At 46.4% G+C, this 17833-nt stretch overlaps 1 protein-coding gene across 2 annotated transcripts; it reads right to left on the bottom strand.

Annotated features, from left to right (window-relative positions):
- Positions 1–1655: 1655 nt before the first annotated feature.
- Positions 1656–11611, bottom strand: FUS (FUS RNA binding protein). Of its 2 annotated transcripts, none has more exons than XM_012532761.3 (15): positions 11531–11611; positions 9955–9979; positions 9709–9863; positions 8813–8957; positions 8462–8643; positions 8040–8247; positions 6399–6433; positions 4850–4882; positions 3954–4057; positions 3468–3597; positions 3122–3223; positions 2863–2986; positions 2428–2528; positions 2165–2312; positions 1656–1855 (listed from the first exon to the last, which is right to left on the bottom strand). In XM_012532761.3, exons 1-15 carry the CDS (start codon positions 11541–11543, stop codon positions 1816–1818), a joined length of 1545 nt encoding a protein of 514 aa, XP_012388215.1. In that variant the 5' UTR covers positions 11544–11611; the 3' UTR covers positions 1656–1815. The 2 variants fall into 2 exon arrangements, with proteins under 2 accessions (XP_012388215.1, XP_012388216.1); XM_012532762.3 differs by having other exon boundaries at positions 8813–8954; positions 11531–11589.
- Positions 11612–17833: the final 6222 nt, after the last annotated feature.

Raw genomic sequence — 17833 nt, 5'->3', positions numbered from 1 at the left:
ACTGGGTCTCACCCAGAGCTTCAACCTCCTTCACCGCTAGCAGTAGGGATGAAGGAACCACAACCAAACCCTAACACCAGAACCCTACCAGGTGAAGCACACACAATAAACTTCTCAGACATGGATAGTGCCATTCAAACCAAGCATCACTGTTAAGAAAGCAGAGGCAGCTGAACACACCAGGGAGAGAAACGATGCCATATCCTCGGCTCTAATTCTGAGGGTTTCTCAAGCGTACGAAGTTCAGTAAGCCAAAGGAAAGCACTGCCTGGAGCAGCTCAGCCATTCTCCACCTACTCTTGGTAGAGCACCTCCACACAGTAGGGAGGATAAAGCAGCTATTCCTTTTGACAAAGCCACAGCTTCCATCTCAAGTCACCAGAGATTGGAAGACGAAACAACTCCTAAGAAGAGAACACTTACAGCATACTTGACAATTTTAAACCAAGAGAAAAAGCACTTCCCACCAGGGGTCCCAGGGACTCTACGAGCTGTGCTTCTGACAGCAAAGAAGCCTGTTGCTGTTGGCTATAATTTTCAGTTCTGTATAACTAAAATTCAACTGCTTGGCAGGGATGGGCAAGTTTTCTAAACTCAGTCTGAGCTGGAAAAAAGGCAGGGGGGAAATTTTTGGGGTCAGGAAAGGCATGTTAAGGTTGACAGGCACTGGAGTCTGAGGTTTCAACTCATCGGCCCCAACCTTTGCCTTTCTCAAAATTATCAATGACCTCAGCCCTCTGGGTATAGGCAGGATGTAAACATGACCCAGCTAGACCACTGTCTCCCTAAAGACACCTACCAAAGCCCCACCTTCAGGAAAACTAATGGGGGGGTCACCCTGAAATATAAAGAACTGCCTCTACCTTACTTTCCCAGCTAACCTTCCCCCCTTTACCATCTCCTCTCCTTCCCAAGTCTCTTTCCCTAAAATTTAGCATCCTCTTAAGGCCTAGGCAAACAACGTTTGGGATAGGAGTCTGTCCCCTTCAGAACAATGATTTCAGAACGAAATGCCAAGAAATGAAAATGAAGTGATCAGACAGGGACTCCATCCTGGGGTCGACCATTTCCTGAGAAACGAGAGCCACATCACCCATGCACTGGGCATGAAGTGAGCAAGGCCACGGAACACCTGCCATTAAGTAGGTGCTCAGTTACTCTCCTTCCTTCAAAACACCCAACTGGCTAATAACTATGTGCTCCAATCACGATCAACCTTGAATACCACCCCCAAAGCAACCTAATTTGTTTGAGCCCCACTCAGAAAAGTGCCAGAAGAGCCAAGAGGCCTTAAAAAAAGAACAGAACTACTATAATAAACTCACTAAAACCAGCATGTGAATAAACATGGTAAAAGAAAAACTTCCAAATGGTTGGACAATTCTGGGCCAACACACCACATGTTTCTCATTTACCACTTTCATTCATCTAGTTTTTACCATAACAGAAAAGTTTAATCTCTACTTTCAAGGATACACTTGACCTTTTCTCCCTGAAACAAGTATCAAACACTTTATTCCAGTTCCTGCTAAGCGGGAACAAACAAATTATTCCAGTTCCCACAAGGCAGGTTGATCTGAAAGAGGAACACTCCCCACATTCTTGACCTGGACATCAACGCTCCAGGACAGTGAAGAGGGGGAAGAGGAAGAAAATTTAACTAAAATGATGGTTTTTAATGGGAACCAGAGATATGGTTACAATTACATAGTCCGACACAAAAAACCCGTGGGTGATCAGGAGTTGGAAGGTTACAAAATAATGAGGGTAACACTGGGTACAGGAGAAAGCCGCTCCAGAACTTCAGGAGCCAGGCTAATACGGCCTCTCCCTGCGGTCCTGTCTGTGCTCACCCCTGCAAGAAAGAGTATCCATTAGGTCTGAGTTACCAACCTCTCTACCCACCCCACCCCAGAAATCCTATCTGCCCCTGCTACCCAAGCCCAAGAACTAGCTCATATCTCCCTATAGGTATAGAGAGTACGCGGGAGTCTACAGATTAGCTCCCCCAGATAATCTTCCTTCCCTCCTTCCCTACCCACTATGGTTACAGTCTCAGCTTTCCAACCTAGCCCTCAAAATGAAACCACTGTCCCAAAACCTTGCAATCCCATGACCTCTGTTCAACTGCTCTACTTTCATTTCAATTTAGAGTCTTACTTACCTGGAGTCCATCTTGCCAGGGCCAAAGCCACCTCTGTCCCCACCACCCCGGCCCCCTCGGAAGCCCCCACGGTCCCCGCCTCGGCCTCGGTAGCCGCCCCGATCATAGCCTCCTCTGCCACCACGACGATCGTCTCCATAGTTACCCCCTAGGAAAAAAGAAATATGATATATCCCCATATCACATCCCCCAAATTCCTCCTACCTTCCCTCTAGCCTCCTTTTGATCCCAACTCCTTACCACCAGCTCTGCCTCTTCCTTACCCATATGAGAGCCTCCTGGTCCCCCTCCTGGGCCATCTGGTTTAGGGGCCTTACACTGGTTGCATTCATTCCTCCAAGAGAAGTTCATGTTCTCACACGTACTGAGGAAAATAAGACAATTAGTCAGGGCCGGGGGGCGGTAAGACAAGACCTAGAATTACGAACACTCCAGTTACCTTACGGATACGTGAGGAAAATGAGGCCTCGGAAAAGCAAAAAGGCTTGTTTCTCAGGAGCGAGCCAGACAAAAACTGCAGGTTATTGAACCCAGTCCAATACCTTTCCCACTAGAGCTACCTCACCTAGGTGACTCCTGGCCAAGCCTGTCAAAGTGTACCTTTGACATCTATTAGTCGGAAAACACAAGCTCTACCATAGTACCAAAGGGCACACGTGTAAGAGGGCTGAGAAAAGAATTAAAGTTGTTTCACTCACGGATTAGGACACTTCCAGTCCCCTGCTCGCTGCTGTCCTCCACCGCCACCGCCACCGCTGGGGAATCCTCCTCTGCCCCCACCACCACTGCCACCACCTCCATAGCCTCCACGGCCCATGGGTCCTAGTGTAGACAAAAGAATACGTCTGCTCCGCTTCCAAGTCTGGTTAACCTAACCTTCTCTCCTATGCAAACCCTTACCACCCTCTCTCCCTTCTCTCCCCATCACCTCTTACGCCAGCAGAAGTAGATCCTCACCTCCTCGCCCTCGGCCTCCACGACCATTGCCACCACCCCGATTGAAGTCTGCTCGCCGAGTAGCAAATGAGACCTTGATAGGATTCCCAGAGAATTCTTTACCTAAAGAAATAAAGGAGGTATAAAGAGACTTTTTATTAAGACCTGTGGGTCTAAAAACACACTTGGTACAATCAAGAGAAGACTCTGCCTTCTTGTAAATGTTTACAATCTCATGAAACATAAGAAAAAATAAGACCACGCCAAAATAGGAGTGTTGGAAGACTCATAGAAATCCTCAAAACACAGGCCGTTTCCCAAAGCTAGTTACCCTGTCCCCCACCCCTGCCAGCCTCCGCATACATACCATCAAACCAATCAATAGCTGCTTTAGCAGAAGGTGGGTCATCAAATGACACTGTTGCCTCTCCCTTCAGTTTGCCTGTTTCCCTGTCTGTGTACAGATTAATCATGGGCTGTCCTGTTTTCTTATTTGTCTGAAAAAATCAACGTGAGATAACATCAGTCTTAAAGAAGACAGCACTATCACAACCATACCTTTCTATTTCACGTAACTTGAATTAAAGCCATCAACTATAACTGTTTCTCACTTCAATATTAAAAAATGAAAGTAAAGATTATAGACTACAAATTCAAAAGTTTTAGACACTCCCTTTTTTATCAATTGTGCCTTTGTGTTAAAATGTGATTCCCTTTAAAAAATGGCAAAGGCTAATGTTCTTTCTTCAACAAATTAAGCAGGCAACCATTAAGACTTTTTTTTTTCCACTAAGGTATGAAATCCAAAAGCCTGCAGCACTGATAGAAAGCACCCACTCTGCTCCACAAGTACCTTAATGATACCAATCTGCTTGAAGTAATCAGCTACAGACTCAATTGTAACATTCTCGCCCAGGCCTTGCACGAAGATGGTGTTGTTGTCTGAATTATCCTGTTCTGCTTGTCAAACGCAGAAAGAAACATGAATTTGGAGAGGAAACAAGCAAAGGTAAAACAAGTCAGTGACTCTTAATAACCTAACTTTAATACTTGCTATTTCGCTTTCAAAGAAGAAAAATTCTAAAGCAAGCAATATACTTTGGTTTAGGTCAGACAAAAGAAATCCCCATCCCTTCTATTTTATTATCTGAGTACCAATATGCCAGCCACTTCACAAATTTAAATTTAGTTTTACAACTACCCTTTGAAACATGTTGATACTCACTAAAGAAACCAGGGCTCAGGAGTTAACTGCCCAACCACACAATAAGTACACCAGTTGTCAACGTTAAGACCCCCAAATTAAGAAACCTATTTTACACTAAAATCCAGTATATAAACATAATTAAAACAAAAAATACACTAAGTGCTTCCCTTTCTGTGTCTTTTTCGTTCAATAATTTGGTTACGATCCCCATTTTTAAAAGCCACTGCTTTAACTGAACCAGCAGTTCAGGATTATGGTCCACACACAGATGCATCAGCATCTCCTGAAACTTGTTAGAAATGCAAATTCTTGGGCTCCTCCCAGACCTACTAAATTGCTGGGAGAGGAAATCACCACATCAGGTATTTCTGATACATGGCTCATTTATAAATCACTGTTAAGTACAGCTACACCTAAACTCCCTTCCCCACATTTTCCTTCTTCTCTACCCCTGTTCTTCACATCCCTTTAAGTTTCAAAGAACATCCAGGAAAAGTCCTGATACCACTTGAGCCATTCCTTCATGCCACCTCTGGACTTACCAGAGTCATGACGTGATCCTTGGTCCCGAGGGCCTTAAGTGACATGAAAAAAAAACAAAAAACAAAAAAACAAGGAAAGAGGAGCCGTTAGTCAACAGGCTGAGAAAGACAAGGAGAAAAATTCACACCAAATCCAAACTTTTGCAAAATATCAGGTAAGTGCTCACAGCCTCACTCCAAACCCTGTCCTGGGTTGCCTGCCCAGAGAAAAATCCTAGGCAGGTCTGGGGAAGACAGAGGCCCCTTTTCTTAAGACCTGTATGTAACCTGAGTCCCCACAGGGACAACGCCACACTTCAGAAAATGCTGCCTCCCCCAGCTCAGGCTGGGAAATGTCCTCAGCACAGACTGGGAGGGCCAGGAGGGAGACCCCTTGAAGTTAACCAACTCATAGCTTGGCCCTGTTCTCTCACCCCAGAGAGAAATGGGCTCACCACCAGCAATGTGATATGCATCCATACAGTTTCTCCAAACTTTAACACCAAAGACACTTATCCCTTGTAGAACAATTTTTAATTTCATCTTTAGAAACCATTCTTAAAACCATGTTTGTTTCCCCCAAAACCACATGAAAATAAAAATCATACATAACAGCTATTGTATTTTTTAAGCATGTCCCAGGGAACAGACCAGAAATCTTATTTCCATAATGCAGCCTCTCTTTTTTTTCCAGAGACCATCTTTGACCAAAGTTTATCTGAATTCATCATAAATAAATATTGTACCCACACTCAATGACACCTAAATCATGAACCCAAGCCTTTGGCTTTAAATGTTGAGACAAATCAAGAAACCTTTTGTTAGTTAACCAAACCAGAAAAGTTCCGGCTTACTGGGAGACTTCTCAAATTTGCCATTTTTCCATGAATTCAGTTTTGTGCTGTTTAAGACCTGGTTATTTCCCATGAGCCACACATACTCCCAACCTTTCTTGGAAGTAGTCCACACCTTCCTTCCCAGAGCTAGTTTCTATTTGCCCATCTGAATTGAGTTTAAATGCGTGTATGTAGAATCGCATTGACACCATTCAGTATTTAATATATAAATATATACCAACTTCACCATCCTCAGGGCAGGGCAAAAGTTCACATCCCTCGTCCAGAATTAAAACATTTGGAGATTGTTTTACACACACACACACACACACACACACACACACACACACACACACACTAACCTCGGACACACTGATCAAAAGGGTCCTAAAGCCAAGTCGGCCCCACGTGTCCCAGCACACTCTCCAGCTTCTCATTACAGTGCTCACTAAGTGCCGGGTGTGGCAACACTCCTGTCAGAGGCCTACTTAAACACCTCTTATTTAACCTGGGTCAAACCGAATTGGTACCAGATGCCTGCTGAGTCTTACCCCTGCCTGCCTCCAGGTTAGCACACATCTGGCAGCAGGTGGCATTCTACCCCACCCCTTTCTGGAGGTGGTTCTGGACACTCCAAAACCTTTGACACTTAAAACACGTTAAGACATCTGCAAATGAACAATCAGACAAAGCATTGCTGGGAGTTGGGAATTTTGGAAACTCTGTTCACTTACCACCAAATTTATTGAAGCCACCACGGTCACTTCCGCTGGAGAAGACAAGTTAGAAGAAAGGACATGAAGCTTCCAACGGCTACAAAAGGGCGGTTTTTGATTTTGTTCAACATTCCCCAAACATGGGTAGGTGTTTTGGGAAAATGATAATACAAATGGCTACTAAAATACATTCCCCTTCCTGACCACCCCTTGTCTGACCTTTGAGCATGTCACACACACGTGTGCAATTTCTCAGACACAATTTTTAAGGATTTTGCTTTAAAAGGTTATATATCTATTTCCTCTGGAAAAAAAAAAAGACCCATTTTCCTTGGTCGTTCTTCCGACGTAGCAGATGTTTTTTCCTCTTGTCGCGAGTGGATGACAACCCAGTAGTTGGTTTAAAAACCCTACCCCCGATTTACCCAGAAGACATTTCACACCAGGCTGGGGTAGCCCTGAACACATTTTTGTGGTTTTTTGCTTTGAAAGCAGCAAGCAGACCCAACCCTGTTCCATAAAAAGTCAAAACCAAAGGCAGTTTCCCCTTAAAGCGAGACAAACTTAGCTAAGCCCTACCCTAACTACTGAGCTGTTTTTGATCTCTCCCCACCCCCGGGGTCACCCCTTCTAACACTGTGAGAAGAGCGGAGTATTTTGCAATGTCACCTTTCATACCTGTGGCACATAAAATGCAGAGCAAGTTAACAGTCACATTAACAGTTGTTTTTCTTTTTAAAGTTTTGCATTAAACACACGCACACAACAGAGTTTTCCTTATTTTGTACGGTTTTTGAGATTGCCCCCACCCACCTCTGAATACTTACCATACACAAACTCTTTAAAAAACCTACTTTTTCCCAAAAAGGAATAACACACTGACATTCCTCCCCTCTCAAGGGAGACAGAGTAGGGTCCTTCAAATCATATTTACCAACAGATTTGACAAGTGCTTTAACATCAAATCTAAGGTTTTACTTCAACTTCAGCAGGAAGGGGAGGAAAGAAGGTCCAGTTGGACAAGTAACCAGAGGAAGGGGGACAGTGGAGCAAATAGGTGGGATACCACTGTCAAGCATACTGTATTTTGTCCAAAAGGTCTGCACACTTCAGATAGCCCCATGAACCAAGTCACACACAAAATCATTACTGTCAGTCAAATGAGTGCTCGTGGATTCAAATGACTACAGAATACAGAAAGAGAGAGTAGCCAATTCCTGGAAGCTCAAGTCAGGTTAACCATTTACAACTTCCTCAGAGGACACATGGGAATACAAGTAACAAGTAACAAGTTTCCCTATTACCAGGAGTGGGATCATCGGTTTCCCTTGCAGAGAAAGAAGCCTTTACTTCCATTTTTCTTGCCTAGGATATCAATGACTCCAATCCATATACACCCATGTTTCTTTTTCTTGAGAAATAAAAATGTCAGTATTCAAATCTCTATACAGAGGTGTGGGTAGAAGTTCAGGTTCCCAAGTTCTCACAAAAATAAAATGGGGATGTATGAAGAAGAAACAGTCAATGCTCCTAAATCAAAGCCCCCACAAATCCCTAGAATAAGACTAACCATGCACTAAGGGACTAGGCTTCAAGGGAGATTCATGCAACCCTTCACACTGCTCAGTGATGTTACTCCCTGGCTCACAAGACACCTACCCCATGCCGCCTCTGCCTCCACGGCCGCCTCCACGACCTCTGGGTTCATAGCCACCACTGCTGCGGCTGTAACCACCGCCACCGCCCCGGCCACGGCCCCCACGGTCCTGCTGGCCTCCCCCGTAGCCGCCGCCACCACTCTGGTCCTGATTGCCATAACCGCCGCCACCACTACTACTCATGGAGGGCTGATCTTGGCCATAGTTACCTGTCAGGAAAGAAAGGATGCCTTTAAGAAACACAAAACAGACTGTGAGGTGGCATAAAGCAGTTCAACTGCACAGGTGATAAATGACAATAAAAATTAAAATGAAGCTAGGAAACAAAAGCGCAACATTTTTAAGAACCTTTTAGGGAACGGGTCGAGCGGGATACAATTCCTTACAAAAAGCAGGTATGAGACAAAGCTGAAGACATCTCACCTCCACCACCCCCTCCACCTCCACTGCTGCTGTTGTACTGGTTCTGCTGCCCATAGCCCTGAGGGGGATTATAGCTTTGCTGCTGTCCATAGCTTTGCTGCTGTCCACCATAGCCAGACTGCTGGCCATAGCCCCCACTCTGGGGCTGCCCATAGCCGCTGCTCTGAGAACTGCTACTGTAACTAGGGAAAAGGAAAAAACAGAATCATAATGCCAGCATGTCCAAAACCTTCTTTCACTTTCAGTACACCCCATTCTCTGTACCCAACAGAGGCCACCCCCGTTAGTCCTCATGCTCACTCATGCACCCCTAATCTTTCAGTCCTCTCCCCTCTCCCCACAACTCCTTACCTTCCCGAGGCGCTGCTAGGAGTTGGCTGCTGGCCATAGCCAGGGTATGAGGACTGCTGCCCGTAAGACGACTGAGAACTTTGGCTACCGCCATAGCCACCAGTTGAGCCATATCCCTGGGGAGTTGACTGTGTGCCATAGCCTGCTAGAAGAAAAAGGAAGTCACAAAAACTATGATGAAAGAGAAAAGGCAGGGAATGGGTTGAAGAAAACATTATATACCACCTAATGCTTCCCATACTTGAAAACTCAACCTCTTAGAAGATGCTTGGAAATCTTGCAACTCACAGTCAGAAATTACCCTTCTTTTACCTTAAAGCTTAATATTCCAACTTCTACCAACTTCTGAGTTCCAATCTCATCCCACCCACACCAAAGCCAGCCTCCAGGACCACCACTAATCACAGCCCAAGAGATCCCTATTAATTAACAGCATTTTAACCTGCCCATTATGTGTGCAGTACCAATAAGACAACCCCATATTATTTACACTTCAGGACCTCAGGGCAAATTCCACCTCCTGGTATATCATGTGATATACAGCAGTCGGACTTCAAACATCTTCAAGGAAGCCATTTTCTCCCTTTAAGTATCTAAAAGTTTTCTCCCTTTAGGCAATACTCCCCCACACACACACCCCGCCCTCCCATTTCACTTTCACTCTTAGGGGAAATGGGGAAAAGTGCAACATAAATAGAAAAGTAAAAAGTCAAAGAAAATAATAGGAAACAATTACAAACCAATTAAGTATTTTTGTTTGAAAGGACTCAAACGCTTAAGTGCTTTAAGGGTCATAGACTGGTTAAAGCAAACACTTCAGCACTGCTTAGGTTTTAAAAAAAGCAACATTCAGAAACAGCAGGAAGAGGTGGGGTGACCCACTAAAAGAGACTCACTGTTCTGGGTCTGTCCGTAAGAACTACCATAGCTGCTCTGGCCATAGCCTGAAGCATCCGCTGACTGGCCGTAGCCACTGTAACTCTGCTGTCCATAGGGCTGATTGCTCTGCTGGGAATAGCCCTGCCCAGGCTGGGTCGGGTAGGCCCCATAACTGGAGAAAAAGACAAACCGTGCTCTCAGACAAAAACACCTTAGCCACCCTCGCCCTTTACAAACTCTGGAAGCCCAGAAATGACACTCACCTTTGGGTTGCTTGTTGAGTATAGTCTGAAAAACAAAAACACAATTATATTACCTTCAACCATCCCTAAGAGTAGACTAGGGCGAAAAGTCTTAACTCAAGCTAGCTTTGGGGCCCCCAGAGAGGAAAGTCAACGAGGCATAAATTCCCACATGAAACCCTAGTTGAGAGGAGCAATCTGGCAGACCGTAGTCAAGTTTTCTTACAATAAAGAAAAGCAAAGAAACAGCGAATTTCTACAGAGACCAAGAAGTCTTAAGTACTGGAAAAAGCAAGAGCCTTGGTGAACAGCTCCAATTTTCTGCAACTTCAATCGATGTCAGGAACTGCACAAATTTACACACATTTCCTTCTCACACCCGCTCGAAGACAAAGATATCACCGAAAGTCAAGCTAAAGTCACACAGCTGCTTCAGCAGAACAGGTTTTAATTCAAGCCAGAGGCAGAACTGTTCGGAACGTAGCCTCCACTTTCTCAATCCGAAAAACAAGAATGTCTCCAAAGAGGCCGCTCTTCACCCTTTGCCCAATCTTGGAGACTGGAAACGGAAGCTTTTAATGCAAAGCTAGCTAACCAAGAGAAGAGCGCTCTTTGATCCCAAACAACAGAGATCACCATCAAGAGCGGTCGCCTCGGGAGGCAAGTCGACTGGTACTCAAGTCCCCAGCCCTGTGGCTCCCCACGAGTGCGTTTTCTTATCTCCTCCTTGCCTGCCTCGGGACTGTGGGGAGACTCGGCGAACCAAAGAAAGAGACAGCGCTTTTAAAACGCCACATGTTAGACGCACTGGCCAGATCCACTCGTCTCGCCGGTACAGGAAACGAGGCGCTTCCTCCCGCAGAAAAGAGCAAAAGGACCGGGAGAAGGTGGGGCCTCGGGCGGCCGTTCCTTTCAGTAACCACCTCCGAGAGAGGAAATTTAGGCGGGAAAAGCCTCGGGCCGGGTCCCCAAGTCCGTTGGACCACCCCCAGCCGTTAAGCGGGCCCAAGCCTCCGCCCCCGCCCGCGTGGCAAGCGAGGCGGGAACGAGGCGGTCCCGCCCCTTCCCGAGGGACCCCGGGGGCGAGGCCCAAACCGGACGCGCGCCGCGGAGCCTCCAGCGAAGGGTCTCGCGACAAAAAGCAGGGCCGACACGAGGCGGGAGGGGGGGTTCGCGCCGCCAGAAAGGGGGGAGGGGCCAGCAGAGCGCGTGCGCGCTCCGAATGCCCGGATGCAGCACTGCGACAAAGCGGGCCCGAGCGCGAGGCTCGGAATGAGAAGGAGAAAAGGCTACAGGGACCGGGCATTTCCATCCATGCCTCACGTTTCCAATCACCAAGAAGTGTCCCTCCCAACCCTCACCTCAAGGAAAAGGGCTGCGAAGGGAAGACCTCCCGCCCCGCGCCAGGCGCCAGAGGAGCGAAACAAGATGGCGACATCGGCCTCCCCCTTCCACCCCTCTCCGCTGCTTCCCGCCAGTGCTGCGAGAAGACCCTACACGCGATCGCCGCCCAGGTCCCACCGAAAAACAAAAGCCCGACTGGAAGGTAACAAGGCCCGGGGCCGGCGCGCCACCGCCGCCTCGCGCCCTTACATACCGTTTGAGGCCATGTCCGCGCACGCGCGCACAGGCCGACAATCAGCAAGATTCCAATACCACAGCACCGACGCCTCGAGGACTGAGCAGCCCCGCCTCCTGCGTCGAGGTTTATGTACGCCTCCCCGCCTACGCATGCCGGGGGAACGCACCAACTGCGGAAAGGAAAGGGGGAATCGTGGCCGACTCCTGCAACTCTTCAGGGAGTATAGAGGACCCTAGCAGGCAGAAAAGAAGCGTATTAACCAAGAACCTTGCAAATAATACATATAATCCTCTGTTATTCTGACAAAGAGGTTATATTTGCTTTTCAGGACTAAGCCCACGTTTCACCCTCACCCCTATGATGGCATAATGGTACAGCCCTATTACCCTCTAGGGGCGGGGCGAGGGGCCCAGGGCGGTTGCGGGCGGAACTGTAGTCAAAGCCGGGAGCCGAGGGGCGGGAACCGAAATTCCTCAGGCTGGCCCCTTTCACTGGGCCTCACTTTCGCTCAGGATGGAGAGCTCCTGCGCTCCATTCCCCTTACACTGCATCAAATGCATCCTCCCTCCGGCGCCAGCCCCCCTCTCTGGCTCTAGTGTTCCTCCACCGACAACACACACCGACCCTCTCCCTGCCTCTAGGTATTCACTCATCGTCTTTCAGGCTTGCGTCTGCTGAAGTCCTTACCAGGGTTTGTAGATTGTGACGCTTGCCATGAAAGAAAGCATGGGTCCCAGTCTGGTCAAGCACTGATCGCCCACCCACACCCTCACGGCTTGGCCCGCGAGTAGCTTGGCTTGAGTAGCTCTTGGACTGGAAAGCCCAAACCCTCCGGATCTCAAAGAGCACTGAGATTAGATCAGGGATTTCCCAGCCTTTTTACTGATAAAGGGCTACTCTTTATTCTCCTGAAACCCTACCGAGGAACCAATGTGGAGATCCAATAATAACTGATATTTGTATAGAGTTGAAGTGATTTCAAAATGCACAATTAATTGCTTTCCCATTACAGTCTTATGAAGAAGGTAAAGCTATCTCCATTTTACAGGTAAGAAAAATGAGACTCAGGCTGAGGGCAATCCAGGATTATAGAACAGCTAAGGGTCAACGGTCCTGATTTGAATCCAGGTCTGTGTGGCTGCAAAACACTCCTTATGTTGGTTATGCGAACACTTTGAAGTGTTCTGAAGCCTTTTCACTCCCTATAAGAGCAAGGACAAAAAGTGAAATTCAAATTAACTTGCAACTTGCACTCTAATCAGCCTTGCCTAGAGAAGGAAATTTGAAAGTATCGAATAAAACAAGACAAAGGAGGTTATTCCTGGTACATGTGCCATGCGGATTTTCCTTCCCAGCTTACCTATGATGTGAGTTCCAGAACTTCCTTTGTAGGTTAGACACGTTTTCCTAGAGAAATAATTGTGGGCTATGCCCACAAACTTCTACTAAATTCCTGACTTAGGCCCTAATGGCCCTTGAACACCCTGTCACCCACCCCACCCCCACTGGGAGGGCATTGTGACACTTGAGTGAGGGCAAACAGAGGGAAGTCCATCCCTCATTCATTCATTGATTCTACAAATATTTATTAAGTACCTACAGTGTTCCAGGGACTGTCCAGGGTACTGAGGATGCATTAGTGTACAAAATAGATGAAGCAATTTAATAACAAAGCTAACATATAATAATAATAATATTTATATATAACATATTTATAATAACATAACACTTTGATAAGGCTTACTAAGTTTCAGGCAGTGTTCTGAGTGCTGTAAGGATAGCTTGTTTAATCTTATTCTTCACAATAAAATGTTGACATGAGGATTACATTTTACAGATGAACAAAAAGGCATGGAAAGGTAAAAAGCTGTGCCCAGGGCTACACAGAAAGTGGCAAAGCCAGGTTCCCAACGCAGGCAGCCTGGCTCAGAGTTCCGGCTCTTAACCCCCGTGCTTCAGCAAACGTCGCTTGAGCACTGCATAATATGTACCAAGCCTGGGGCAGACCTAGAGAGAAGAGGATAAAAAAATCCAGTCCCTGAGCCACAAGACCTTATAGCCAGTGGGCAAGATGTGGGTGAGACCCACAAACCCCACAAACCCCAAAGTGTATTTGAATCAAATGTGGTAAGTGCTGTAACATGGAATCAAGGACTGTGGAAACTCTTCTGGGAGAGCAAGTCATCCATCAGGTAGACAACCGCAGAAGAGGAAAAAGAGGTGGTGACATTGAAGCCAGGCCTTACAGGATAAGTAGGAGTTCACCAAGCAGCAGAGGATATGGTGTAACAGGCAGATGGAATGGCAAAGTCAAAGGCGTGGGTGGGGAAGGGCACTCATGCAGCAGCATGGCAGGGAGTAACAGGCTCAGACTGTGACTTGTGAAAGGCAACCTCAAGTGACTGTTTCTCCAGGCTTATCTCTCTCAGTGAACCTCTCCTGACTCACGAAACACGGGGGCCTCTCACTCCTTAAAAGTCTCCTTACTTGGCATCCCTGCTCCGGGCCCTCCCCCCTTTCCCACTGTCCATTTAGCTCCTTCCCTGCATTCTCCTCCTCTGCTCGCCCTGCAGATAGCAGTGCTCTCCAGAGTTCTGTCTTCAGCCTCCTTTGCTTCTTCCTCGAGACTCAAAAGCCCCAACTGCAGCCTGGTGTGAAATGCAGCCCACAGACAGGTTGTCTGTAGCCTACATGTTGGTTTTAATTTTTTTAACCATTTGCCAACACTAAAAATAGAGAAAAACCCAAACTTCTGGCTTTTCTTGAAAACTGGAGGCTCTGGCCATCCAGGGCCCACTTTCCCGCAGGGCAAGTGTCAGCTGGGACAAGAAGCTGCTGGGGCATGTGCTTGCAACCGACCAGAGTCTCCATTACTTCCTAGTATTCCTGACATGGAAGCCAGAGTCAATTGCCATTTATATCAGGTGTTTAACGTAGTTGTTCTTAGAGTGGAATTAAAAGCAAGGGAAAATATTTCTTCCCTTCAAACGTAAGAAACCAAAGCAGGTCCTGGTTTTCAGGCCTCTACCTGGCCCTTGGAGGCAGTTGAGTTTGTGATTAGTTCCAGATGAGAGCTTCTTAACCTCTTTTTGTGCCAGAGTCTAGTGAATTCTGTGGATCCCTTCTTAGAATATTTTTAAATGCATAAAACAAACATTGTAAGAATACAAAGGAAACCAATTAAATGAAAATAGAGTTATCAAAATATTTCTTAAAAACATCTTCATGATCAAATATACAGACCTGATAGCATAATATCTGAATTTTGAAGTAGAACGGAATGTAAAAAGTGTTTTAAGTTACCTGCAACAGCTGCAATGTGATATGAAAATTTCTGAGATTTCTGTTGGTGTCAAAGACCCAGACACTGCTGTGGTTTGTTGCCTATAGACAGCCGATTGAGAAAAATGCTAAGTGTCAATTGGAGGTTAGTAAAAATTTAAATATACTCTTTTCTGTCCAAATCTGTGACCCCCCTGATGCTATTCTCAGACCCCTAGCAAAGACTCCAAGTTAAAAATTGGCTCTGGAGAATCTCATCCACATCATGCCTTCAGCTCCCCGATGTGTAGGTCCAGCCACGATGCTCCTGAGTTCCACGCCTGTCTCTTGATCATCTCCAGCCCAATTTTGTCCAGCAGATGCATCACGCAGGATTGGAGGCAGCAGTCATTTGTGGTACATTCAGCTGTTCTGGCCAGCATAGCAGCCCAAGCCTTTGGTCCTTCAGGGGTAGCTCTTGTGCAGGTTATAACATCCTTAGTATCACTAATGTCAATGGCATGAGGCAACAGCACTGGAATTTCCACTAGAAATTTTCTGTGGTGTTGTTGGACCCTCAGCCTGGTATCTATTACCGGCTGGGGAGCAACAAAACTTGACTCTTAACCTTCTCAAAAACTTAGTCATCACCTTATAATCCCTTTCTGCTTAAACTAAAATAGATTATATCATCTGCAACTGAGAACTCCAATGTATACCATTGTCAATGCAGCACTGTCTATATATCAAAATATTAGAAACCACCTAAGTGCCTATCAATAGGGGATCTGGTTAACTGAGTTATTATACAGCAAAATTTCTCGGTCTCGGCACTATTGGCATTTTAGGCCAGATAATTCTTTGCTGTGGGAGACTGTTCTGTGTATTATAGGATATTTAGCAGCATTCCTGGCCTCTACCCATACTGGATGTTTGTAACCACCCCCAGTTGTAATAACCAAAGTCATCTCCTGGCTGGAGGGGGAGGGGGTACAGAGTCACCCAAGATTGAGAACCACTGTGATACAGCTATACCATGAGATTAAGAAAATTAGATAGATCTAAGTGTACAGACACTATGAGATTTTTTTTTTAATGAGGTGGATCTGAATGCACAGATATAAAGACTATCTAATCTCTATTACTAATGGGAGGAAGGAGCAAGGTACTGGACAACATGTGTGTAATATGCTATTATCTAGGTTTTAAAGTGAGGGGGGAGAGTTACTTTATATATATATATATATATATATATATACACACACACACATATATATATGTTTGTTTATGCATACAATATCTCTGGAAGAAGAAAAAAACTAGTAACAGTGGTTATTTCTGGGGAAGGAGTCTGAGAAACTTGGGATTGAGTGTATGAAGGAAACTCACTTTTCCCTGGATCCTCCTTTATATTTGAATTTTTTACCATGAATGTATATTGACCAAAAAGGAATTGACTCTTACAGAGTGCCATAGCAGTAGGTGGTAAGAGGATGTTGTAGGGTGGGACCAAAGAAGCTTGATTAGTTTTGCAGTGAGCAGTGGAATGGATCAGCCTTCCCTATAATAGACGTGATGACTTTGCAGCTGGGAGTCTACAAGACAAGCAAGGCATCTGTCAGCCCAAGAATGGCGTGAACCGAGGAAGGAGGAGGAGCCAGCTTGACCGAGGGCCTGTCCTCCAGACACTGTGGCTGGGTCCCTGCCTACAGGGCTCATGGGGAAGAGCAGGCAACATCCCTCTTCTCAGGAACTTTGAGAGGGATGGAGTGGGGCTTTGGGCCAGACCTGGGTACTTAGCCTGCAGGGTATCTTTGTGTGACTTGGGAAGGCATCCCTTCCTCCAGGCCAATACGGCCCAAGCAGGGCCCAAGGCTTAGCGAATAGAGCAGGAGCTGAATTTCACACAGCCCCAATTTGCCTCTTGGAGACGAGTTTTCTGCGGGACAAAACCCATAGCAACCTAAGCAGAGGCCCTGAGGTGTAAGACAACTCTGCTACTTCCTATAAGTCAAAATAAGAATAAAAGAAAGCGGGGACTTCCCTGGTGGCGCAGTGCTTAAGAATCCGCCTGCCAATGCAGGGGACGTGGGTTTGATCCCTGGTCCAGGAAGATCCCACATGCCGCGGAGCAGCTAAGCCCGTGCGCCACGGCTACAGAGCCTGCACTCTATGGCCCACGTGCCGCAACTACCGAAGTCCCCGCACCTAGAGCCTGTACCGTGCTCTGCAACAAGAGGAGCCAATGCAATGAGAAGCCTGTGTATCGCAAGGAAAAGTAGCCCCTGCTCACCGAACATAGAGAAAAGCCCACGCGCAGCAACGAAGACCCAAGGCAGCCAAATAAATAAATAAAAATTAAAAAAAAAAAAAGAATAAAAGAAAGCGACCTTGTAGGTCTAAGGTGAATATCAAACGATATTTCCATCTGCAAATCACCTGTAACTGGGCCTGGAACATAACTGCATGAATAAATGTCCTTTTCTCTCTCACCCGTCCTTCAAGATGCACAGCTTCAAGTAAGAAATAATTGCTTTATTATTTCCTTGGGCAGCGCCCAGGACAGGAAGTGCCGCTGGCTGTGGGGGCTGGTGGTTAACTCAGTTTCTGTGTCTCTGTGGGAAGTTGTCATGATAAACAGAACTGGGAAAGTAAATACTGGGCAGCTCACTGGGCTGTGCTAAGAGAAAACCTGCTTGGACTGGCTAGAAAAGGGCCACACAGTTCACTGGGTCTGAGCAAAATGGCAGAAAGCCTTCTAGGAAGCAGAGCCAGGAGACAGAAAGGACACGGGGCGAGGAATTTGGTGGTCATGGCGACACCAAAGGGCACAACTGTCCTGTCAAAATGGCACATCCATTTCCAAATGGGTTAGAGGTCCCAGGGGAACAAACTGGCCAGCCCCAAATGCTGGTACCCGGTTCATGAAAATGAAACATGAAAGGCTCTGGTGGCATTTCCGCATCATTGCCTGTCAGGGAGGGTCTCTCGCTCTACAGACAAAGGAAAAAGGAGGAGGGCTGAGAAAAGGTAGCAATACAGGGGCTTCCTGAGAAA

The sequence above is a fragment of the Orcinus orca genome, chromosome 16 (assembly GCF_937001465.1).
Source record: "Orcinus orca chromosome 16, mOrcOrc1.1, whole genome shotgun sequence".
Taxonomy (NCBI): domain Eukaryota; kingdom Metazoa; phylum Chordata; class Mammalia; order Artiodactyla; family Delphinidae; genus Orcinus; species Orcinus orca.
This window is presented reverse-complemented; position numbering and strand designations above follow the sequence as displayed.

Coding starts and splice junctions, on each gene's coding strand:
- FUS (XM_012532761.3), bottom strand. Junction 6,434..8,039: donor GGAGGCAGAGGCGGCATGGG/GTAGGTGTCTTG, acceptor TGTCTTCTCCAG/CGGAAGTGACCGTGGTGGCT. Junction 4,883..6,398: donor TGGCTTCAATAAATTTGGTG/GTAAGTGAACAG, acceptor ATGTCACTTAAG/GCCCTCGGGACCAAGGATCA.